The sequence below is a fragment of the Colossoma macropomum genome, unplaced genomic scaffold (assembly GCF_904425465.1).
Source record: "Colossoma macropomum unplaced genomic scaffold, Colossoma_macropomum, whole genome shotgun sequence".
NCBI classification, from domain to species: domain Eukaryota; kingdom Metazoa; phylum Chordata; class Actinopteri; order Characiformes; family Serrasalmidae; genus Colossoma; species Colossoma macropomum.
This window is the reverse complement of record NW_023494787.1, coordinates 2,978,257-3,003,576: the sequence shown is the minus strand read 5'-3', so window position 1 is coordinate 3,003,576 and position 25,320 is coordinate 2,978,257. Positions and strand designations below refer to the sequence as shown.

The 25,320-nt window shown below is 41.1% G+C and overlaps 1 protein-coding gene across 1 annotated transcript in view; it reads left to right on the top strand.

The window, feature by feature from the left end:
- Positions 1–20,064, top strand: part of LOC118805216 (suppressor of cytokine signaling 7-like) — a 38,925-nt gene extending 18,861 nt beyond the window's left edge. Inside the window, exons 4-10 of the mRNA XM_036565865.1 lie at positions 238–348; positions 1,277–1,422; positions 6,155–6,323; positions 12,488–12,616; positions 13,006–13,141; positions 14,741–14,899; positions 17,326–20,064. Coding sequence (XP_036421758.1) covers positions 238–348; positions 1,277–1,422; positions 6,155–6,323; positions 12,488–12,616; positions 13,006–13,141; positions 14,741–14,861 — 812 coding nt within the window. The 3' untranslated portion in view covers positions 14,862–14,899; positions 17,326–20,064. The remainder of the gene's footprint in view (positions 1–237; positions 349–1,276; positions 1,423–6,154; positions 6,324–12,487; positions 12,617–13,005; positions 13,142–14,740; positions 14,900–17,325) is intronic.
- Positions 20,065–25,320: the final 5,256 nt, after the last annotated feature.

The window sequence follows — 25,320 nt, the reverse complement described above, 5'->3', positions numbered from 1 at the left end:
ATCTACAAGCAGGGAAATGACTGTTTATGTGGTAACTAACCACATACTGCAGACAGCAGGTTGAAAAGCGCTGAAGGATTCCTCTGAAGCAGTGGATCTGCGCGTAGCCCCGCAGACTCCCTGATCTGAAGGCTTTAGACTGAGAGGAGCTTGTCTTGGTGAAAACGGTGTTGATGTAAACAGACTGTACAGAATATAGACAGTAAATAACTGACTGAGTGCTCTGTGTGTTCACAGATGATTTCGGAGGCCCTCAGCCCGGACGTTCACTCTCCAACGGAGGTGCAGCGTCCACGCAGACGCTCACGCACGCCCACCCCACCATCCAGCACAGCCTCAGCCTCAACGGTAACACATACATACATAAATACATACACAGTTGTGTGTGAGGTTTGTTTTTGATGTTGTTCTGAGTGTGAATAAGTGAACACATCCTCTACTGAGACACACTTCTGCACATACAGTCGTCGTTTATTTACTGAATTTCACACTTTGGAGGAAATAAACACGTAAAATGTGGCCTGTGCAAAAGTTATGGCACATGCTTTGTGTTTGAACCGCAATGTGTTAAACATAAACTAGCAGAAATAATATCATATTTAGGTGTGTTCTCTGTAGAGGATGTGTTTCTTGTTTTCATGAAACATTATTAATTAGACTGGGGGCGTTCAAAAATTTGCATACAGTATGTCACTAATTTTACTAGATTTACTACATCCATCCATCAATCAATCACTCAATCAATCAATCAATCAATCAGTCAATCAATCCGTCATTATTTAAACTCGGAGTACATTCAGGGAGACCCTCATTTACAATGTAGCTGAGCCAATACAGAAATCAGGGATTAATAAGTTAAATAGTAAAAACACAACAAATGCTAAGAAGTAATAATAATCGTAATAGTAAATTTAAAACAATAAATCAATAAAGCATTAAAATACAACAATATAATAACTTAATAAATAAGATAAAATAAGGATTAAAAAAATAGGATGGATGGAAATAAAGATAGAAATAAAAGATGTAAAATAATAGCTTGCCAATATTAAAACAGATAAAAACAAAATAAGAAAAAAAGAAACAATACTTTACTGAAACCCTGGTTATACAGTATAACATAACAAACTCTTTCAGATCTAATTTGTTGGTGTGATTGTCTGTGTCTGTGTTGCTGTGAGGATATTGGCCTCAGTACTACTGACTGGACTGAAAGTCAGAGGTGATGTTTATTTGTGCTGTTTGTTTTTTCGCTCTGCTCTCTCTCGCATTACAGATACGTTTCTCCGCAATGTGCCGAGGCCCCTCCCCCTTCAGCCCGACAGCCAATCGGCTGCAGCGGTTGAACAGCGCCCCCTGCTGTTCCCTCTGAGCCGGCCGGACTCCAGCAGCTTCGCCACCAGCCTCCGAGAACTGGAGAAGGTCAGATGTTCTCCTGCAGTAATGCTCTCCCCTCTGTATCTCTCTCTCTCTCTCTCTCTCTCTCTCTCTGTCTATCTGTCCATCCCTCTGTCTCTCAGTTTATATACACTGCCTGTCAAAAGTTTAGGCACCCCTGGCTTTTCATACTGTTTTAATGCCAGTGATCGGATATCGGATTTCAGTCCGGCTGACCGGAGACAAAATTGACTACCTCCGAGTTGCCTTGTCGTCAGGAGTAATGAAAATAGTTTAAAGTTTGACATATTAGGCTTAAATTCGATACGCAGATGTTTGCCCACAACATAAAAACATAAAAAACTACAAAAAAGGATTTAGCTTTGAACTATTTTATAAATACCTCGTCAAAGTCTAATAAATGTCTGCTGTATTTCACCAAAAGAAGCCTTATGTTGTCTTTTAAACCAAAAAAAGAACAATCTAATGTAATAATATCAATAATAATGTCGACTGTTAGGCCTGTATCTCCCACATAATTGCACCGCATATCCACAATCTGATTGGTCACCACTCAGCTCATTTGCATAAAATTTGTCCAGAATGAGAGAGCAGAGTGTGATGTGTGTCAGTGGTTTGATGTATCAGTTAGATATTGTTTATAGTATCTATACAAATATAGTATATAGAAATACAGTGGATGTAAAAAGTCTACACGCCCCTGTTAAAATGCCAGGTTTTTGTCATGTAAAAAAATCAGACCATTTTGGATTTATTTCCACCTTCAATGTGACCCATAATCTGTACAATTCCATTGAAAAGCAAACTGAAATTATTTAGAGGGGGAAAATAAAAATAACAAAACTAAAATAATGTGGTTGCATAAATATGCACACCCTTAAACTAATGCTTTGTTGCAGTACCCTTTGACTTTATGACAGCATTCAGTCTTTTTGGGTAGGAGTCTATCAGTGTGGCACATCTTAACTTGGCAATCTTTGCCCACTCTGCCTTGCGAAAGTGCTCCAGATCTGTCAGATTGCGAGGGCGTCTCCTGTGTACAGCCCTCTTCAGGTCTACCCACAGACTTCCAGTGGGATTCAGGTCTGGGCTCTGTCTGGGCCTTTCCAAAACTATGATCTGCCTCTGGCGAAGCCATTCTTCTGTTGATTTGAAAGTATGCTTTGGGTCATTGTCGTGCTGAAAGGTGAAATTCCTCTTCATCTTCAGCTTTTTAGCAGAGGCCTGAAGGTTTTGTGCCAAAATAGACTGATATTTGGATCTGTTCATAATCCTCTCCACCTTGACTAAAGCCCCAGTTCCTGCAGAAAAACAGCCCCAAAGCATAATGCAGCCTCCACCATGCTTCACTCTGGGTATGGTGTTCTTTTGGTGATGCGCAGTGTTGGCTTTGCGCCAAACATGCCTTTTAGAATTATGGCCAAAAAGATCAACCTTGGTCTCATCAGACCAGAACACGTGTTCCCACATACTTTTGGCAGACTTGATGTATGTTTTGGCAAAATATAGCCGGGCTTGGATGTTTTACTTTGTTAGGAAAGGCTTCTGTCCTGCCACCCGACCCCACAGCCCAGACATGTAATGTCAATGTTGTGCCAAATTTAATCCATTCTTGGTGACCGTCTTCACTGTGTTCCATGGTATATCTAATGGCTTGGAATATTTTTCCTTTCTCCTGACTGATACCTTTCAACAGTCAGATCCCTTTGATGTGTTGTAAGCTCTTTACAAACCATGGCTTTTGCTGTAAAATGCAACTAAGAAAATGTCAGGAAAATCCTACTAGAACAGCTGAACTTTATATGGGGTTAATCAGTATCACTTTAAACGATGACAGCTGTGTACTGACTACTATTTAACATGAGTTTAAATGTGATTGGCTAATTCTGAACACAACCACATCCCCAATCACAAGAGGGTGTTCACACTTATGCAACCACATTATTTTAGTTTTGTTATTTTTATTTTTCCCCTCTAAACGTTTTCAGTTTGTTTTTCAATGGAATTGTACCGATTATGGGTCACACTGAAGGCGGAAATAAATCTGAAATGATTCATCTCGGTCAGATTTTTTTTACATGACAAAATCCTGGCATTTTAACAGGGGCGTGTAGACTTTTTATATCCACTGTATGTATAAATTATAGTATATAATGTCGTCACTCGCCTCATTATTATAGCACTGTATGACACATCCTGCTAAAAATTTCAGGACCCTTTACTCAAAACACTTTCCCACATCCCTGGTGCCTTCGGCTATATTTCCGTGTAAAACGATCACTCACAATCTTTCTTATTCTTTCTCACACACAGCGCCTCCGTCTGAGTAACAACCACAAGAAGGACGTTCCGTTTTCAGTGAGATCCTGAGTGATAAGACAGTGATGACAGTCAAAACCATCAAATTAAACTCTTTAAATGAAAACAAAACCTACAGCAGCACATATGTATAGGTAGCTATATACATTAAACTGTTAGAAATGAAGGTTCTGTTCAGGTACATTTTCGTCCATCAAGGTACAAACAGTGTCAATGTTCCCTCAAAGCTCCAACAGTGGATTTAAGGTCTGATTGTGAACCTTAAATAAGTGTTTCCAGGTGAAAAGTTCGTATTTGTACCTTTTCATAACCGAATGTTTTAGTACAGAACAGTAAAATAAAAGCCTGGAGACGAGACGGGGTGTGTGGAGTCAGTACAGCTTAGAACATATCATTTCAGTGGATTATGGTTCAGTTATGTTCCCTGACTAAAGGTACCCTTGAGAGTGTAGGTAGGATATTTTGATAGCTTAAATCACCTGATCAACATAATACCAGCAAAGCGAGCTGGTTTGCATGGTTTTTAAGGAAGCTCCCAGTCTATTGGTGTCAATTCAGTGCACAGTAGCATTAGCTTACATGAAGTAATATTCATATTTCGACTTTTTAACAACCTCGTAATTCAGAGGATCCAGTGATATTCAAGAGAAGAATGTTCACGACAAAACATATCAGCTTTGGAACATTTTTGATTATCACAGGATGCGACAGAGGCAGTTTTCAAAACTCCATTGATTTTTCTCATAGAGAAATTCCTCTTAGACCCAGAGTTCCTTATAAAGGCAAAAGAGCGCTGACTACAGAATGACCACACGACTGTAGCGGTCTGTGTGAGCTGCGGTGCAGACTGAACATGCTGCTCAGCCTCTCTGAACAGGGCAGACGCAGACAGAGGTGTGTTTTTGAACAGAAAAAGTCAATCAAGGTGTCTAAAAAAGTCACCAAGTCTAGTGATGAAGTGGCTCAGTTGGCAATATTGCCTTTAACAGCAGAAAGGTTTTAGTGGGCTGTGCATTAATACTGAATTTGGCTGTGGTGAGTTGGCCAGGTGTGCTTATATGGAGTATTTGAATGCAGCTCAGCCAATCAGGTTTCAGGACCAGAACTATACGCTTTAAAAGTGAAAATAAATGAGCACATCCTCCACAGAGACACACTTCTGCACATTTTACTGCACAGTTACTGTTTATTTACTGAATTTAACATATTGGGGAAAAATATAATACACAATGTGGCCTGTGCAAAAGTTATGGCCCCTTTTATATGTTATGTTTTATCCCTAATGTGTTAACCTTGCAAATCAATATGAATTAGCAGAAAATATTTAAGTGTTTTCTCTGTAGAGGATGTGTTCGCTTATTTTCACAAAACATAATTAGACTAGGGGTGTTCAAATCTTTGCATACAGTATTTCACAAACTTTACCGGATTAATCAATCCATATAATGATAATAATAATAATAATAATAGTAATGATAATAATATTATTAACAGCTCTTTTTGAGTTATTTCACAAAACAGTCAGTTTGGTTTCATCACTTAAACCCAATTTATATAACATAGCATTGCCATAAACATGCACTGGCAGATCTCATATGCTGTCATGAGATGTTATAACAGATTATGTTCAGTGTTATAAGTGGTATGGTATCATTACCGCTAATTGTCATAATATTTGATGTTATGACAGCTAACTAGAGCACACAACAAAAATTACTATGTAACGTGGGCTGTTATAACGTCAAACATTGCGGCACTGTTATATTTCTGAACATAATCTGCCATAACACGTTTAAAGCATGGTTATGTCAGTGTTATGCAGCAGCCTTCAAGTTAACGGTAACACTTTACTGTACTGCAGTGTTCATAAGGCTACGTGACACCTACGTAAGCTTGTCATGACAACTGGCATAACCCTACATAAATGTTTATGAATGCTTAATCCATTAGGCATCTTCTGTCATAACGGCTAGTTTAGCTAATTTTGATCAAAACTGCCAAATGTAACCTTTATAGTGAATGACGCATATTGGAATAAGCATTTATACACATTTATGTAGGGTTATGTCAGCTGTCATGACAAGCTTATATAGCCTTATGAACATTGCCCTATAGTAAAGTCTTACCAAGTTAACTCAGCAGATGAACAGACGTTATGCACTAAAATCTGCAGAAAAATGCCATGTTTAAGCGAGTTCTCTGTACAGGATGTTTTCACTCGTTTTCACTTAGAAAATCAGCTGAAACGTGTGTTTATCAGCGCGGAGTGTGTGTTATATTGAGGCTCTGAGTTTAGTCTAAATCTAGACTCCTGGTTACCGCGGTTACAGGATGTGTAACCGCTCCTGTATGTGTGTCAGTGAGTCTGTGCTGAGGCGGTTTTGTCGTGTTTTTCCTGTGCACCTGTGTGACGCTGCGCTCTCTCTCTCTGCGGCAGTGTGGGTGGTACTGGGGTCCGATGAACTGGGAGGACGCCGAGATGAAGCTGAAGGGGACAGCAGACGGATCCTTCCTGGTGCGGGACAGTTCAGACCCCCGATACATCCTCAGCCTCAGTTTCCGCTCGCAGGGCGTCACCCACCACACACGCATGGAGCACTACAGAGGTACCACACATACCATACACTAATAATAATAATAACAACAATAATAATAATGCTTTCTTTTCCAGTCCCTTACGTTCTAGGCATTAACTGGGTAAGCCTGTGGTACAAACTGTACCTGTCAGGGGGAACCCAGACAAAATACACAGCCCTCATTTAACAGTACACATCTGCAGGAGTCAAGTCAAAGTGGAGAGGACAGATTCTGCAACAGCAGACCACCAAACCAGCCAACAGAAAAGCAAAAACTAACCGAAAAACGACAAATATGACGAGCTCCCATTATCGTACAAACCCTGACTCAAGGGAAGCAGCATAAAAGAGTCCAAATCCCAAATCAGAAAACAATTTTATTAAGGGAAATAAAGAATTTTAAAAACAAAGAGAACTAGTGGAGGTTGGAGGCCCTGCTGCTGCAGGAGGACAGTGAAGAGCTCTCAGAAGAAAGGTGTTCTAGATATTAAGGTGAAGAAGGACATATTAAAATAACCCCTTTGGGATGAGTTGGAGTGATGAAGCTCCACTGAACCTACAGTGGTGCTTCAAAAGTTTGTGAACCCTTTGGAATTTTCTATATTTCTGCATAAATTTGACCTAAAACATCATCAGATTTGAACACAAGTCCTAATAGTAGATGAAGAGAACCAAATTAAACAAACGAGATAAAAATATTAGAAATGATCCAGTATTACAGTTCTGTGAGTGGCAAAAGTGTGTGAACCTTTAGAATTAGCAGACAGTTTGAAGGTGAAATTAGGATCAGGTGTTTTTAATCAATGGGACGGCAATCAGGTGTGAGTGACCACCCTGTTTTATTTAAAGAACAGGGATCTATCACAGTCTGATCTTCATAGCACATGCTTGTGGAAGTACATCATGACACAAACAAAGGAGGTTTCTGAGGAAGAAGAAGAAGAGCTGTTGATGCTCATCAGGCTGGAAAATGTTACAAAACCGTCTCTAAAGAGTTTGGACTCCAATCACAGTCAGACAGACTGTGTACAAATGGAGGAAATTCAGGACCACAGCTACGCTCCCTAGGAGTGGTCGACCAACAAAGGTCACACCAAGAGCAAGACGTGTAATAGTCCTCGAGGTCACAAAGGAACCCAGGGTAACTTCTAAGCAACTAAAGGCCTGTCTCACAGTGGCTAATGTTAATGTTCACCATCAGGAGAACACTGAACAACAATGGTGTGCATGGCAGAGTTGCAAGGAGCAGCCACTGCTCTTCAAAATAGAACGTTGCTGCCCGTCTGCAGTTTGCTAAAGATCACATGGACAAGCCAAAAGGCTTTTGGAACAATGCTTTCTGAACATATGAGACCAAAATAGATCTTTTTGGTTTAAATAAGAAGCGTTATGTTTGGAGAAAGGAAAACACTGCATTCCAGCATAAAAACCTTATCCCATCTGTGAAACATGGTGGTGGTAGTATCATGGTTTGGGCCTGTTTTGCTGCATCTGGGTCAGGACGACTTACCATCATTGATGGAACAATTTTCCTCAATAAATAAATGACCATGTTTAATATTTTGTCTTGTTTATTTAACTTGGTTCCCTTTATCTACTATTAGGACTTCTGATGAATCTGATGAAGTTTTTGGTCAAATTTGTGCAGAAATATAGAAAATTCTAAAGGGTTCACAAACTTTCAAACACCACTGTATGTGGGATGAGTGGGAGTGATGACGCTCTAGTGAAAAGTGTATATAGTGTGGCTATGTTGTTGTGCTGACGTATTGAAATAAAAGAGCAGAAACCCAGTTTTACTGAGGGGTTTGTAAAGCGGTTGAATGTGAAGTTCAATCCTGGAACAGACAGTGGCTGTTTCTGTTAGAAAACAGGAAGAGGAGGAGGTGTAGCTGCTGTCTGGTGGCTTTAAAAAGCGGAACTGCTCCGATTCTGGCTTAAAACGTTTGTTTCCCTCAAACAGTCAGAATCAGTAACGTCTGTGTTTCCTTCACTCACAGTTTGAGTTTTATTTCACTCCTTAGTTTTGTCACTTCCATGTAAAGCATGACTCCAAAATCAAGGCTAATGACTGATTTGAAGCTCTTTACGCTTTCCAGCTTGAACAGCTTGGACGTTTTGGCCTTGGTGTTTCCCTCATTTTGCATCCAGTAACTATGTTAGGTTGGTACATATACAGCATAGAGGTGTTTAACACATCCAGTACAGAGACACACTTCTACACACTTTAATACACAATTACTGAGTTTAACATACTGGGGAAGAACATAATACACAGTGTGCCATAACTTTTGCACAGGCCACTACCAAACAAAAAAAAAATATATATGTCCTGACTGTTAACATTGCTTCTCTACTTTTATGTACTTGAGTATGTTTAAGTCTAGATATATGTCTTAGTTCTGTACGAGGGCTGGAAGATATGATAATATTTATCATTATTGTGATTTCTACAACAGGTCACGCGAGCTGATTGGTTGAGAAGTGTTCTAATTGTGCTGTTATTTCGCCATAATATCACGTTTTTATCACAAACACTGTATCACTCCGCTGAGACGCCGTTGCTAAGCAACGACTTTTACAGCTGCAGGAGAGACGCTCAAGCCATTTGAACGTTTTCACTTCTTACTTTGCCACAAACAGAAAATGGACACTTTTAAGATCACATTTGACCGACAGCCGATTTGGTCAGACTCTGAAGATGAGACGACACTAAATTCCCAAACTGTCATCACCACTGAGCAGCTTTTCAGTCGGCAGTGGATCAGTGCTGATTAAGTTGGTCTGGTGCTGATTAAGTTGGTCTGGTGCTGGTTTATGCTGGTCTGGTGCTGATTAAGTTGGTCTGGTGCTGGTTTATGCTGGTCTGGTGCTGATTAAGTTGGTCTGGTGCTGGTTAACACTGGTTTTATTATAAAAATATATTTATTATAAATAAAAAATCAAAAAATCTTTACACTTTAAGAATATTTTACACGTATTGCACATGGAATATTGCACACAGAGTACTGATTATATTGCACACAGGTTTGTTAATAGGTTGACAGTTTACCTACTATAGGTGTGTGAGGTCTAACGGTGGGTGGGGGGGGCAGTCCTGGTTGTACAGTCTAAGTAAATATTGTGACATATCGTGAAAAAGTATCGATTTTTGCCGTATCGTTGAGCTCTACTTAACACTACCTCCGCATTAAACTGGGTTAGATTGTTCTGTAATTGTCCCTCTGCTGCTCTGCTGAGGGAAAACACTCTGAAAAGGCATTTAAACTACTAGCACTGGCGCCCTCCAGTGGACAGTAGTAACACTGCATGTTTTCTGCCAGTTTTCCCAGCAGCTCCTGTCCAGATCTTTCCTTGTGGCTGGTAGAGTCGAGGTGCTGTATGTACTGCCTCCCACAGGACAAGCAGCTGTTGTTCTGCTATTTTTGCTTATTTATATATTGTTATGCATGTAAAGTTCCTTATAAATCTGCCCTCAGTCTCTCTTCTTCTACACTCTTAAAAAAGATGTTTTTTAAGGGTTCTTTAGTAAAGAAAATGGTTCTATATAGAACCTTAACCACTCAAAGAACCATTTGCATGATTAAATGGTTCTTTGCATCATGAAAAGGTTCTTCAGAATGATGCATAATGTGTTCTATATGACACCAAAAAGGGTTCTACAGTTGTGACGATGTGAAGCTTTTAACCCTTGTTGGTGCTACATAGCACCATTTTCAAAAAGGTTCTATATAGAACCATCTGAACAACCATTTCACCATGCAGAGAACCATTTCATCATGCAAAGGGTTCTTTGAGTGGTCATATTTCTAAATAGAACCATTTTCTTCAATGAATAACCCCTAAAGAACCTTCTTTTTAACCGTGTTCTAGGCAAAACATGACATTATATACATAATGTATTCAAATTTATATATAATATAGCTATATTATGTCAGAAAGCTTAGTAGACTGATTATGTGTGATACACTGATCAGGCATAACATTCTGACCACCTCCTTGTTTCTACGCTCATTGTCCATTTTATCAGCTCCACTGACCGTATAGTTTCACTCTGTAGTTCTACAGTTACAGACTGTAGTCCATCTGTTTCTCTGATACTTTGTTAGCCCCCTTTTACCCTGTTCTTCAGTGGTCAGGACCCCCATGGACCCTCACAGAGCAGGTACTATTTGGGTGGTGGATCATTCTCAGCACTGCAGTAACACTGACGTGGTGGTGGTGTGTTAGTGTGTGTTGCGCTGGTCTGAGTGGATCAGACACAGCAGTGCTGCTGGAGTTTTTAAACACCTCAGTGTCACTGCTGGACTGAGAATAGTCCACCAACCATAAACATCCAGCCAACAGTGTCCTGTGGGCAGCGTCCTGTGGGCAGCGTCCTGTAACCACTGATGAAGGACTAGAGGATGACCAACACAAACTGTGCAGCAGCAGATGAGCTATCGTCTCTGACTTTACATCTACAAGGTGGACCGACAAGGTAGGAGTGTCTAATAGAGTGGACAGTGAGTGGACACAGTGTTTAAAAACTCCAGCAGCACTGCTGTGTCTGATCCACTCAGACCAGCATAACACACACTAACACACCACCACCACGTCAGTGTTACTGCAGTGCTGAGAATGATCCACCACCCAAATAGTACCTGCTCTGTGGGGGTCCATGGGGGTCCTGACCACTGAAGAACAGGGTAAAAGGGGGCTAACAAAGTATCAGAGAAACAGATGGACTACAGTCTGTAACTGTAGAACTACAGAGTGAAACTATACGGTCAGTGGAGCTGATAAAATGGACAATGAGCGTAGAAACAAGGAGGTGGTCAGAATGTTATGCCTGACCGGTGTATAACTGAATTGAATAAAGCTGAAATTCTCCCGGTTTACATTATTGAGAATGTGGACTGTAGCTGAGAGTGAAACAGGAGTGTTTACTGTAGTCTGAGTGTGAAACGCAGACCTTTTTTTTTTTCATTAACAGTGTTTTCCTTCCCTTTAAAGCTGGTGTGGTTTTCCGTCTTTACGGCTTCTCTTTTTATTTTGCAGTCTGCAGTGCTTTCAAGCTTCCTTTCTTTTCATTTTGATGTCTAGACACATAATTTAATCTCATTCCTTAATTTAAAAGAAAAAAAACAGCTGCACAGAAGTTCTCAGTCCGTCCAGGTTTACTCCTGTACACAGACCTGAATAGAGAGCCTTCGCTCTCTTATCAACACATCAGAAAATACGTTCCTCTCTCGATTACACTTCCTTTTCGTCTGTCTGTCTTTATTCAGAGGCTCAGAGCTCCTGGTTTCAGTCTGTAGATGATAAATGTAATGGTCAGTGAGGCTGCAGTGATACTCAGATTCTCAGGTTTGATGCAATATCTGATTCTGAGGTTAACCTTCAGTTTGATTTCCAGAATCAGGATAATTTTCCTTCTGATAGTTCAGTTTCTGGTGCTGGTTTATGCTGGTCTGGTGCTGATTAAGTTGGTCTGGTGCTGGTTTATGCTGGTCTGGTGCTGATTAATTTGGTCTGGTGCTGGTTTATGCTGGTTCAGTGCTGATTAAGTTGGTCTGGTGCTGGTTTATGCTGGTCTGGTGCTGATTAAGTTGGTCTGGTGCTGGTTTATGCAGATTCAGTGCTGGTTTATACTGGTCTGGTGTTGGTTTATGCTGGTCTGGTGCTGATTAAGTTGGTCTGGTGCTGGTTTATGCTGGTCTGGTGCTGGTTAAGTTGGTCTGGTGCTGGTTTATGCAGATTCAGTGCTGGTTTATACTGGTCTGGTGTTGGTTTATGCTGGTCTGGTGCTGGTTTATACTGGTCTGATTCTGGTTTATACAGGTCTGGTGCTGGTTTATGCTGTTCTGGTGCTGGTTTATACTGGTCTGGTGCTGGTTTATGCTTGTTTGATGCTGGTTTATGCTGGTCTGATGCTGGTTTATGCTGGTTCAGTGTTGGTATATACTGTTTTATACTGGTTCTGTGCTGATTAATTTGGTCTGGTGCTGGTTTTTGCTGGTTCAGTGCTGGTTAAGTTGGTCTAGCTAATAAAAAATAAAATAATAAAAAAGTGCACTGAAGTAGCACATTGTTCAAAGTTGAGGCCTCTTCTGCTGATTGACGGACGTCAGTCTGTTCCAGTTTCCACACACTTCCATTGCAGGAGAATTTCGTTCTCGGTGTCTGACAGCTGTATTTGTACTTTTTTTTAGGTACGTTCAGCCTGTGGTGTCACCCCAAATTTGAGGACCGCTGCCACTCGGTGGTGGAGTTTATTGAGAGGGCCATCATGCACTCCAAAAACGGCCGCTTCCTCTACTTCCTGCGCTCTCGCGTTCCAGGTGAGTTCAGAGAGTCATCGCAGTCGAGAGCAGCGACCCTGCACTCCAGTGAAAGGAAATACCCGGTACCCAGGGGTAAAATCTTACTCCAGTAAAAGTAGTAGTCGTAGTACAGGTAAGTACGGTTAGTACACGGTTAGAAATGATTTAGCTCCATGCTAATTCATGAGTATAAGCTTCCATTACTTATTAGCTACATTAGCCTCGGAGCTCCAGTGCAGGAACTAAAGAAGCAAACTTCAGACACCAAACATGTTTCTGATGGAGTTTATAGGCTGATCGACTACGTTTGGGGTAAGGAGGACCTTCTGCTCTTCTATAAATGTGGTCTCTCTCTCTCTCTCTCTCTCTCTCTCTCTCTCTCTCTCCCTCTCTCTGTCTCTCTATAGGTCTCCCGCCCACTCCTGTGCAGCTCCTGTATCCAGTGTCCCGGTTCAGCAGTGTTAAATCCCTGCAGCATCTCTGCCGCTTCTGCATCCGCCAGTTGGTCCGCATCGACCACATCCAGGAGCTCCCGCTGCCCACGTATGCATCATTCACCCAGACAGCAAAAAACACAAAACACCAGTGCAATTTAAAATCTTTCTTACTGTCCCACCTCACGCTTCACAAAACTGGGGAGCATTGGTTGTTTTAGGCAAAAAAAAAAAAAAAAATCAATAGATAATCTATAAATCAGTAGAGAGCACTTTTCATTTTATATGGTTTAACCTGTTAATATGGTTATTATTATTATTATTATTATTATTATTATTTTGTAACAATATAAATATTATTTCTATTATTTTCTCCTTTGGTCTTGTCTACTTAATAAGATTAAATGTGTAATTAATTTATGCAAAGATTTGAACAAATTCCATGATGTTGTTGATTTTCTAAGTGAATATAATTTAACACATTCTCTAGAGCTCATGTGTCAAACACAAGGCCCGCGGGGCAGATCAGGCCCACGACACAATCCCATCTGGCCCTCAAAAGTATTTAAATTCTCAGCTAATATTAGCTCGATTCACACTGCGCAGCACTACAATCCCCAGCATGCACTGCAACGTAATATGTGCTCTGACTCTCCCACTCCAACAACAGTCTATGGGACAGCGGTTACACCTCAGTTCTACACAGTTCCACGCAATTCCACACCAGTCGTATCACCAAACACACCAGCTGTATTTCAGCTGCAGTTCAACCAACATAAACACCAAATGTCAGCTCAGCAGCTCAGAAACTGAGCCCAAGTCTTAATGAACTTGCAGTAAAGAAAAGCTGTCAGGGGTCTAGTTGAAGCAGATAGGTAGGTTTAAAAGACCGATTTCCTGGGGACATTTTGAATATTTCAAGTATTCATGTCATATTTCAAGCTCTACTGCAAGTGTCTGCATTTTACTGTTGAAGTTTTTGCATAGTTTGAATAATCAATAGCCAGATCAGGTTGTAGCACAACGTTAATTAAAAATGAAATAAAAACATTTTTTTGTCTGGCCCACAGATTTGTTGAGATTTTTTAATATGGCCCCTTTAGTGGTTGAGTTTGACAACCCTGCTCTACAGAGAACACACTTAAATAAGGCATCTTCACCAAATTTAAGAGCACATCTTCTATTTTCTTTATTCAGTTTATTTATTTGAGTTTATACATAAAATAGAAATTATAAAATGTGCCGTTGCTCTTTTATCTATATTTTATTGTTCTTCCCAATATGTTAAACTCAAATAAACAATAAATTGTTCATTAAAATGTGTAGAAGTGTGTGTGGAGGGTGTGAACTTATTTTCACGTTAAAAAAAACAATGAAACATCATTTGACTGGAGGTGCCAAAACTTTTGCACACCGCTGTATGATTTATTTGAGCTGCTGCCAAGACCAACTCTTCGTAAGTGATATCTTACCTGACCAGTAAAACCAACTCTAATTCCAATTCTGATTTCTTGAATACACACGTTTATTTAAGCCCTGCAGATCCTTTATAACGCGCTAAGTGATAATTTGGTTTACTGACCAGTTCAGCCCGTCTGGCACTCGTTAGGTTTCAGCAGACTTAGTGTGAATCAAAGCCTTTACTTCATTATTAATAGGTTCAGAAATGGTAATATTTGTGTAAACGTGTCTTTTCCCTCTCTTTCAGACCTTTGATAATGTATCTGCGGAAATTTTACTTCTACGATCCCGAGGAGGAGAAATACCTGTCAGTCAAAGAGTCGGGGCGGGACGGCGGAGCCACACGGGAAGTGGAAGCTCAGACGTAGCAGACGGGACAGAACTGGATAAATCATAAATAAAGAGAGTAAGTCGCTCATACAGCACTCCCTCTACTGCAGGGGTTCTCAGCCTTTTCTACCCAAAGGCCCACCTGCAAGGCCTAGCAGCCCACAGGAAAACTCATATAATCAACTTTTTAAATGCATCTTTAGTTTTCCTTAGTTAAAACTGAAAACCTGAAAATTAGGTCCTGAAAAAGATCAGATTGGCCATTCTGGTTGTCAGTAGGTTTGCAAAATCTGCAGGTATGTTAAAAAACATAAAAAATGTTATGAGGTTAAAATATTGTGATGTTAAAAAGGGGAAAAAAAGAAGGGAAATGTACGAGGTAGATTGATTTGGGGCTGCAGTCCATCACGTTTTTACTGAAGTTACTCCACTGGCTTTTTCAAAAGAGTAATTATTTGGGGGTTTTTAAAGATTTATTTGAAATAAACCTCACAGGGTTCCGGTTGTAATGGCGGCTTAGGCAGACGTGCTGGGTCCAGCTCCCCAGGGCATAGTTAAATTAACAGCGAACAGGTGACCTTCTATACTTTCATTTTTAGTAAAACACCAGTTTTAAGGTTGTGGACTGAAATAAACCTCACTGCACTTCCTGGGCTTTTGGATTAGCGTCATCACAATCAACAATACTGATAAATCTTACCTGATCTCTGCTGGTTTATCAGATTGAGTTTAACCACTCAGGTCGCTGATGCTCGGCCAGATATACGCTCCACGATCCATGAGTTGAAATCAAACACATATCTTTGCTATTATTTTATGGCTTTTAACCTCAGCTTGTGCTCAGTGTCTAAAGAGCCAGTCGTTAAAACAGTCGTTATGCTGACTGTACGGTGCTGTTGTGCCTCTAGAAGAGAAGGAAAGCCAGCTCCACTGTTTCCATCAGCAGTGAACTGAACAGGGTTCGATCCGAGACCCAGGGTTTCTGCCGGACCGGTTCGGCTGTTGGTTGCAGACCCAAATACTGTTGGAATGTTCACACATCAAAACGGAGCGAACTAAAGAACAAGGTGTGATAAGTCCTCATCAAACAAAGCGCCCTGAGAAACTTCTCCACCTCTGGTTCGCTGTCTGCATCGCGCGCCCGCGGCTGCTCTGTCTCACTCTGATAACGTTTAATCAGCCACTACTGCAACGTTTTTATTTGTATGTCTCTATTAATATTTATTTTGGTTATACTGTGAAAACGTTTAATTCTTAGATTTGTTTTTGTTTTTTTTTTTTTACCTGATTTTCTCCTTAATTTAGTCGTCTCCAATTCCACCTGCTAGTTAGGACTCCCCCATGCTATCAACGCTAGGAGGGTGAAGGCTAACACAGGCTTCCTCCGAGACCTGTGAAGCCAACCACCGCTTCTTTTCGAACTGCCGCTCACGCAGCGTCACTGGACAGCCGAACGCGCTCGGAGGAAAGCGCCAACCGCCAGATCTGCTACGTCAGCTAACAGACGCCTGCGCTGACTAGCATCGCGCTGAGTGATGGGGGGAGAAGGAGGGGCCATCCTACCCACCCAGAGAGAGCGAGGCCAATTGTGCTCTCTCGGACTCCCGGCTACGGACGGCTGCAGCATCACCAGGGATCAAACTCATGATCTCCTGATGAGAGGGCCAACACTTAGACGGTTGCGCCACTCGGGAGCCCCCAATTCTTAGATTTTTAATTACTAAAGTTAATCATTTTTCCACTTATGTTTCTATGACTTACAGTGACGTTACTGGCCCGAATCACTGCCTCATACTAAATTCCAAACCTAAGTGAGTCAGTGCAACGCATTTGGGCCAAATGTGATCCTTAGTTTTTTTCGTAGTGTAAAGATGTAAACGCAACCCCGCCGCAAAATATTTTAAAAAAATATCATTTTGCAATTACGTTTTCTAATTAAACAATAGAAAAAACATAAAATGATATCAAACCGTTTCCAGCTCACAGTGTGTGCTGTCCAAAATGTCATTAAAGGTGCAGATTTTTAGTTTAAACATTCAAAAGAACTACAATTATCAACAGAATGTGAAAAATAACAGGGCTGTCAAAGACGTCTGTGTACTGTGGTGGAGAAATATCTACTGAAGTTAGCATGCTAACCAGCTAGCCCCGCCCTGTCCTGTCTCGTAGGAGGTGATAGTGAGTCAGATGAAGAGTTCTACTGGAGAACCTTTATTTACCTTGAACTTGATAATATGAGTATCGTTACACCTGTAATCAACACTTATGAACACAAGACTACACTGTAAAAATGGTTCATCAGTTCAAGCAGAAAAATGACTTTGATTGAAAGAATCGTTCATTCAGAGTATTGATTTAGGTTGAATAAAACAAATTAATTCACTTTGTTACCACATGAAATATTTTTCTAGGTTGAACTGATGTGTAATCAATATCTGGATGAAAATGCTTTATAAACACTAACGTGTTTCTCTCTGAAGTGACGTCCGTTTGTCTCTGCAGGTGTTTATTTTTGTTTGTGGACGGCTGCTGCTCGCACCTGGAAACTGGATGCTGGATTTAGGTTTAACAGACGGACACTCAGACTACTGATGGACTGTAATCTCTTCTGTTTGAGCTGTTTTGACCGCCGGCCTGGTTTCCGACGATGATCCTCCCTCCTCTCTCGGCCGGAGGGACGGGGATGTGGAAACCGGCCGAATTCGGGCCAGTGCTGTGGCAATATTAATGAAGCAGCCTGACACCTGAGACTGAGAAGGCAACCTGAGGGCCGGGAGCGTGGCCAGAGACTTACACTCTGGATGCGCTTGTCTTTCTGGACACCTCTCTGTCCTCTGCCTGAGTAAACTCCACTCCGCTCGGTGAGAACCGTCCAGAACGGAGAGAGTAAGACTGGGCTTGAAGGAATACTTCAGAATTTTTTTTAACCTGATCTCCACCTGCTGCATTTGGGTTGTACCACTGATAATATCCTCACACTGTAAACCTGTTTTAAGGCGAAGTGATGCTTTTTTAGTTTTCTTACTGATGTTTATTTGTTTAACCTGCTTAGGTTTGTTTGTCCGCCCAACGTTAGTCTGCAATAACAGTGAAATTTTTCACAAAAAGAAAAAACAGCCTGCACTCTTAAAAAAGATGGTTCTTCAAGGGTTCTTTAGTAAAGACATTGGTTCCATATTGAACTATAAACACTAAAAGAACCTTTGCATACTTGAATGGTTCTCTGCATGGTGAAGTGGTTCTTTAGATGGCTGGAGAATGTGTTGTGTGTGGTTCTATGTAGCGCAAATAGGGTTTTGCTATTGTCAAGATGTCAAGCCTTTGGTGCTACATATAACCCTTTTCAAAAAAGGTTCTATATAGAACCATACAGAACCCATTCTCCATCAATCTCAAGAAACATTTGAAGTAAGAGTGGGCTTAGAGGAACACTCTAATCTCTATCGATCAGTTGGCATTTCACCATGCAAAGAACCATTCAAGCATGCAAATGAAACTTTAAGCGTTCATGGTTCTCTATAGAAACACTGGGGCTCATTGATCAATATCTTCCTAAGTTTGTTCTCGAATGTGTCTTCTGAAAGGTCCTAAGGAAAAGTCTACGTCAGATTCATGACGTGTTCTTAAAGCGCAGAACTGGTCTCACCTTTGTGCTCTCGAGTGTCTGTAGATTCTGTTCTTACGTTCTTGTTCTTAAGAACAAATGCCAAATAAGAAACATTGGTGAATGAATCTTCGAATCAGAATCTTTGTAAAAACTGCGTAAGTGGGTTTTAAGAAGGAATTTCTTCTTAAGAGCGATTGGTGAATGAGGCCCAGTGTCCCTTGAATAATGTCTATCACAGCATTTGGCATTTATCCAGAATGGCTTCCAGTCTAGTCGTGTTAGAGAGGTAAGCTAATGTAGCATTAGGAGTCTGACTCAGGGATGTGTACTAGTACAGCATGATGTGCTGCCTGAGGTGGGAATCGAACCCCAGCCTATCGGTAGAGGAGAGAGGTGTTACCTGCTGTCCTATACAAACTGCAAGCAAAAGACCAGATGGGGATGTTTTTATTGTCACACCTGGTCTTAGAGGTGGACAATATGATGATATTTTATCATCATCATGATAAATTATATCACAATACTTTTCTGAGCATGTTGTGAATATCGCCAACTACATTTTATTGCAAAGTGAGCATAATTAGGTCTGTTTGATTGGATGTAACGCAGTGCAGTTTGTAAAACACTGAATAAAAATCACTGTAGTTGTAGGTTTATTATTATTATTATTATAGTATTTTTCAAATGTGGCATTACAGGTTCTATTTTGTCTGTTCCAACTTACTCAATCTCAGAAAAACTAAATATCGTGATCCATATTGTGTATTGTGAGAAGTATCATGTAATATGTTGGCCATATCGCCCACCCCTACCTCATCTCAGCAAGTATTTAATCAATAAATTTTTGTTTTTTAGCTAACAGTTGGAACGGTGCAGTGGGTAAAGCCGCTGCCCTCCACCCAACAAGCTGAGGTTCGATTCTCTGCTTGGGACGTAACCAAGAGCCTCTGGATAAGACGGCTAATGCTGCGATAGCTGCCTCAGTAACATGATTAGAGTAGAAGTTGTTCTGGGTGTTGGTGATGTTATGTAGGCTGTTTCCCTGTTAAAAACTCTTATGTATTATTTTTAGCCTATTGTTAGATGAACAAACAAGTCTAAATTAGTTAAATAAGTTAACCGTAGGAGGGGTGACTACAGAGCTGTTGGGAAAAGTAAAAAACTCTAGTGCATCATGTTTCCTTGAAATTTTGAGTTTCTATTTTTACAGTTTCTGAGTCAGTGGGTTTTCTGTACGTTTCCACGTGCAGGGAAGCTGATTGTTTGTGGTAATTGACAGTACGTAACAGGTGCACCAGATAGAGATGAACTGCAGTATTGCTTTAGAATAATGCTTGAAAACGTAGGGGGTCCGCCAGGCCAAGATTATCCTCAAACGTCTGCAGAGATACGAGGTTCTTCTCATACTTGTGTCGGTAAAAGGGTAACGTGTGCGTGTGTGTGTGGGCGGGTGTGTACATAGTGTATGTATGGCTTGTTTGAATCTGCTTGAAGATGTCATTATTCTGCAGAGATTATTTATCTGCTAAAAATCCACTCTGATAAAGGACTGATCAGACTAAAGCCACAGGACTATTTTCAATCAACGCATCTCAAAAACAGTGTGAAAATAAAAATGGGTTGACGGCTTCAAATAATGTGAGTTCTGTTTTTCTTTTTGTTGTTGTATTGTTTTAAGTACATTGTATTTCTGTATTCCCCCATTAATCACCCATAGAATCCCCCACAGATCCCAGCTGATCACCCATGAACCAGCCTTAGATCGCACGTAGATCATGCAAAGGACACCCATAGAACCCCTACTGATCAAGTATAGACCACCATCTTTACAGATTCTCCATAGATCGCCGATAGATCCCCATAGTTCTTCCCATGTTATCTAGTGACCCATACCTCCCACCTTGATCACCCATAGATCACACAGAGATGCACCATAGCTCACCCATAGATCCCATAGATCACTTACAGACCACTTATGGCTCTCCACAGCTTCAACATTGTCTCACTATAAATCACTGACATGTCCATCCATAGATTACCCATATATGTCCTGTATATCACCCGTAATATCACCCACAACCCCCCACAGATGCCTTGTAAACCAACCGCAGTTTGCCTGTAGATCATTTCCCCTAGATCTCCAGTGGATCACTCATAGATCTTCACCAGACCATCCAGTCACCCTACCCCCCCAAGGCTACCCAGAGATCACCCAAAGATTATCCATAATTTACCCACAGATCTGCTTAGATCACTTATAGACCACTCATAGTTCACTTGCATCTTCACCATAGATCACTCACAGATCACAGAGATCCCCTCATAGATTACTAATAGATGCTCTGTATATCACCCACTTTGCCCACAACCCTAGCCACAGATACCTGATCAACCACAGATCGGCTCTAAATCATCCCCCATAGATCATATATACTTCCCTCATAGTTCCCCTGTTAATTCTCCCCATGGATTGCTTGTAGATCACACATAGATTTCTAAGTAGATCATCCATAGATCACTCATATATTTCTAAGTAGATCATCCATAGATCACTCATAGATTGCTGGTAGATCATTCACAGATCACTCATAGTTTCCCATAGATCACACATAAGTTGCTGGCAGATCACTTTTAGGTCCCCCTCATAGATTATTCATAAATCGCTTATAGATTCCTCACATAGATCAGCCATAGATCACTCATAGATTCCCCATATAGATAACTCATAAATTGTGCATAGATCCCTCACAAAGATCATTCATAGATTCCCCACATGGATCATTCACAGATCACTTATTGATTCCCCATATAGATCATTCATAGATCACTCATAGATTCCCCACAAAGATTCACCACAAAGATCCTGCAAATATCCTGGATCCATAGTGGTTATGCATTTGTACACAAGGCTCTTGTTCACTTTGACGTTTTTGTACATGCTTTGATTTCCTTTGTAGCCCTAAAAAGAGTGAGTCCAGCTCTACACCGAGCCACACAGAGCAGTCCTGACCACGAAGTCACTGCTAGCTGCCATTGCCACACTTTAGATGGACAACCAATCTCAGGAGGTATTCAGGTGCTGCCAGTGCTTCATCATGCCTTGCTAAGCAATGTCACTATTTATATATTTATACAACTGTGTCTTCATGTAGATGTTTAACCTCCCAGGAGTGGAGGAAGACGATCGAGGATGCAATATTGGTGGGAGAAACATCAGTAACCTTCAGTATAGAGTTGATATGACACTGAATGGAAAATAAGAGTCACATCTTATTGAGGAAAGTTAAAGAACAGAGTTAGTAGTTAGAGCTCAATCTTCAAGCTTCAGCTCAATACAAAGAAAACAGGTCATGACAACAGGAACAGCTCTAACTTTACCTCGGATTGATAGTGATGATGAGTGGTGGAGAGCTTCGGCTTGCTTGGATCAATTATTAACAACAAAGGATCCATCAAGAAAAACAGCACTTGGCAGAACAAGGATGAAGGATCGTGAAAAGGTCTTCATGTCTGTCTACAAACAAACATCTGATTTATCCAGGCTGTGGTCTTTTCTGTGCTCCTTCACGGATGTAAAAGTTGGAACAATAAAAATCAGAACGGAAAATATTGATGTCTTTGATGTTAGTGAAGACTTTTGAAATGAGCTTGGAAGCTAACAAATGGCTCCTCAACCAAAGCCTGTCCTCTCACTCGAAGCCCAGATAACCAAACTGAAGCTCTAATTTTGGGTATATAATGAGAAGAACCAATTCACTGGAAAAGATTATTTTGCTTGGAGGAGTTGAAGGTAAAAGAGGGGAGAGGACGACCAGCAACAAGATGGATGGAGACAATCAGAGGAATCATGAACCAGCCATTCAGAAACCTGGAGACCCCAGTAGATGACAGGACATTCTGGAGAAACCCTATTCATAAGGTCACCAGGAATCGGAACCAACTTGACAACCTTAATAATAATAATAATAATAATAATAGTAATAATAATAGTGTAGCGTCAGTGTAGAGTAAGACACAGACGAGGCCATGATTTCTACCACAAGAAGTGCTCTTTTTTAAACACCAGGGAGAAAGACACATACACAGCACTAGCTAGCTATACACTTGACCCTCTCAGAGACCACCAACCCACACTTACTAAACCCACTTCCCAACAGAGAACAACACAGTAAACCAATAAACATACCTTTAGACCAACAAGCAATGACATTAACAACATTTTAGTCCCTTTTTAGGAGGGTGTACCTCTGATGGCCACACCTCACAAGATTCTAGAGGCCAGTGCTAGCCAGTAGCAGATCACTATATCCCCCTTTTAAGGTCAAACATCCCCAGTGAACCACACAGTCCCGGCCAGTACCCTACCTCTGACACCAGCGTAGCATTGGCATAGAGTAAGACACTGGAGGCTTCCAACACAAGCAGTGTGATACAATAACAACAAGTGTCTGGCGTTAGAACTCAGTTCGAGGAGGAAGGAGTGAAGACGGTTGGACTGTTGTTGGATTGTTGCAGACTTTTTAAACTTGGTGGATGCAGTTCTGCTCAATGGAGAACCATCTGAATGACTATATTTGGGGTTTTGGATCTTACAAATATCAGTCTGGATGGCTGTAATAGACATGAGGTTTTGTTTATTTTGCTTCCTGATAATAAGTGATGATAAAATAAATTGGTGCAACACAAGACCCTGTTCACAAGGGCAACACATTTCCTGATTTGAGTGTGATAGAAGGCTGTTCTTGCTGGCTCCTTTTGTAAGAAACGTTATTTTTACCGAAGCTATGTGACGTGGAGTACAACCACAGCTACCCGTGCAGAGAAAAGCTAAAGCAGACAGTTTACAGATCAAGCCAACCACATTCAGTAATCAAGCGCAGACAGAGAACAGCTATGATAACACTAGTGGTGTTGCCGATCGTTTGCATTAGATGCTAGAAAAGGAACAGTGGAGAAAATTAGAAGAAGTACAGCACTGTGCAAAAGTCAGAGACCATTTATTCATTTAATGTCCAGTCAAAACAGCCATTGAGTACAAGTTATTCATTCTTCAGGAGACACTACTGAGGATATCAGACATAATGAGAAAAAGAAGATAATCCACTTGCATAAGGAAGGAGAAAGTTAAAGGAAAATTAGCAAACAAAAAACCCAAGAGTTTCCAAAACTGAAGTTCAAAAACTGATTACAAGCGCCGGAGAAAATGTGGCTCCTAACAACCACCTGGAAGACCTGGTCGACCCCAAAACTGCCCCCATCAGATAAACAGCACTTTAAGCTTTCATCTCTGAGAGAGAGGAGAAAATCAAGCTGCTTCAGATCTGAAAACATCCACAGGTGTTTCTGTCCATCCTTCCACTGTGAGAAGACGACTCTGCACTATGGGTCTGAAAGGATGTGTAGCTGTTCAAGAAGAACCTCACTGAGAAAAGGACATCTGCTTTAGAACCCCAACACTGGACAGGACTGGACTGAGCAGTGGAGGGAGGTTTTCTGGACTGCTGAGATGTCCGGCAGTAACAGAAGGCAGTGTGTTCACCGCTGAAGCACTGAAAGACTCTGAACCATCAGTGGAGCGAGACGGAGGATCAGAGCAGGTTTGGAGATGCAGGACAACATCTGTAGCTGGTGGTGAGTCTCTGATTGAAGGCGTTACGAACGCCGATGAGTACAAACGCATATTAATACGTCATGCAGCTCCTGAAAACGTCTGACTGAAGAACCTCATTCTACAGAGAGATAACGACCCCGAGCTCACTGCTGAGATCAGGACGAAGAAGCTGAACAATGGACTGACCACCCCAGAGTCCAGACCTCATCACCACTGAATGAGTTTGATTACTCCAGAAATTGATCAACCAGCTTCTAAGACTGAACTTTGGAGGTGTGTCTGCAGATTCTTTGAGGAACTGAAACCTCGTTTACACTTGGTCACTTCATATGCCTCATATCTGGATTGTATCCAAGATTTTAGCCACATGCATTTACACTTGGTAGTCTCCAGTTTGTCAGACTGAAATCCACTTCCTGTGTAGGAGGTGTTTCAGTTGCACTGGGAGGGGTTTTGGTTGTACTGGGACGGGTTTTGCTTGTACTAGGAGGAGTTTCAGTTGTACTGGGAGGAGTTTTGTTTGTACTGGGAGGAGTTTGAGATGTACTGGGAGGGGTTTTGCTTGTACTAGGAGGAGTTTCAGTTGTATTGGGAGTAGTCTTGGTCGTACTGGGAGGAGTTTCCGTTGAACTGGGAGTTTCGGTTGTACTGGAGGAGTTTCCGTTGTACCAGGAGGAGTTTCGGTTGTATTGGGAGAGGTTTTGGTTGTCAAGCTTGTAACAATAGAGGAACCTTTTTTGATGCTATATAGATTCCCTTTCAAAAAGGTTCTATATAGAACCGTGTACAACATGTTCTCCATCAATCGGAAGAGCTGTCTTTCTTCAAGACCACAGGACCACCACTGAGCACTAATAGGGTGGTGCTGGTGATCAGATATGGCAATGTTGCTGGAGGTTAATGAGATTAGAGCAGTTATAAAGTGTTGAATAGCAGCAGATTTGATTAAAACATTTCTCTTCAGGTAGGAACTCTTCAGATACCTGTCGAGGAATGAGGTCACACAGAGGTGCTTATTAATACTGTATAATCATAAATAGTGGATTATTATAAACACTTCACTTTTGTAAATGCTCCACTTCTTTCCTCCATCCTGCTGTGTAATCTTTTAAAATTACACACATTTTTTCTCCCTCCCACGTCCTCTCTCTATCTGTCTATCGCTCTCTCTCTCCCTCTCTCTCGCCCTCTCTCATCCTCCTCTGTCCCCCTCTCTCCCTCCTCTCTCTCTCTTCTCTCAAATCAAATCAAATCAAATCAAATATGCTTTATTGGCATG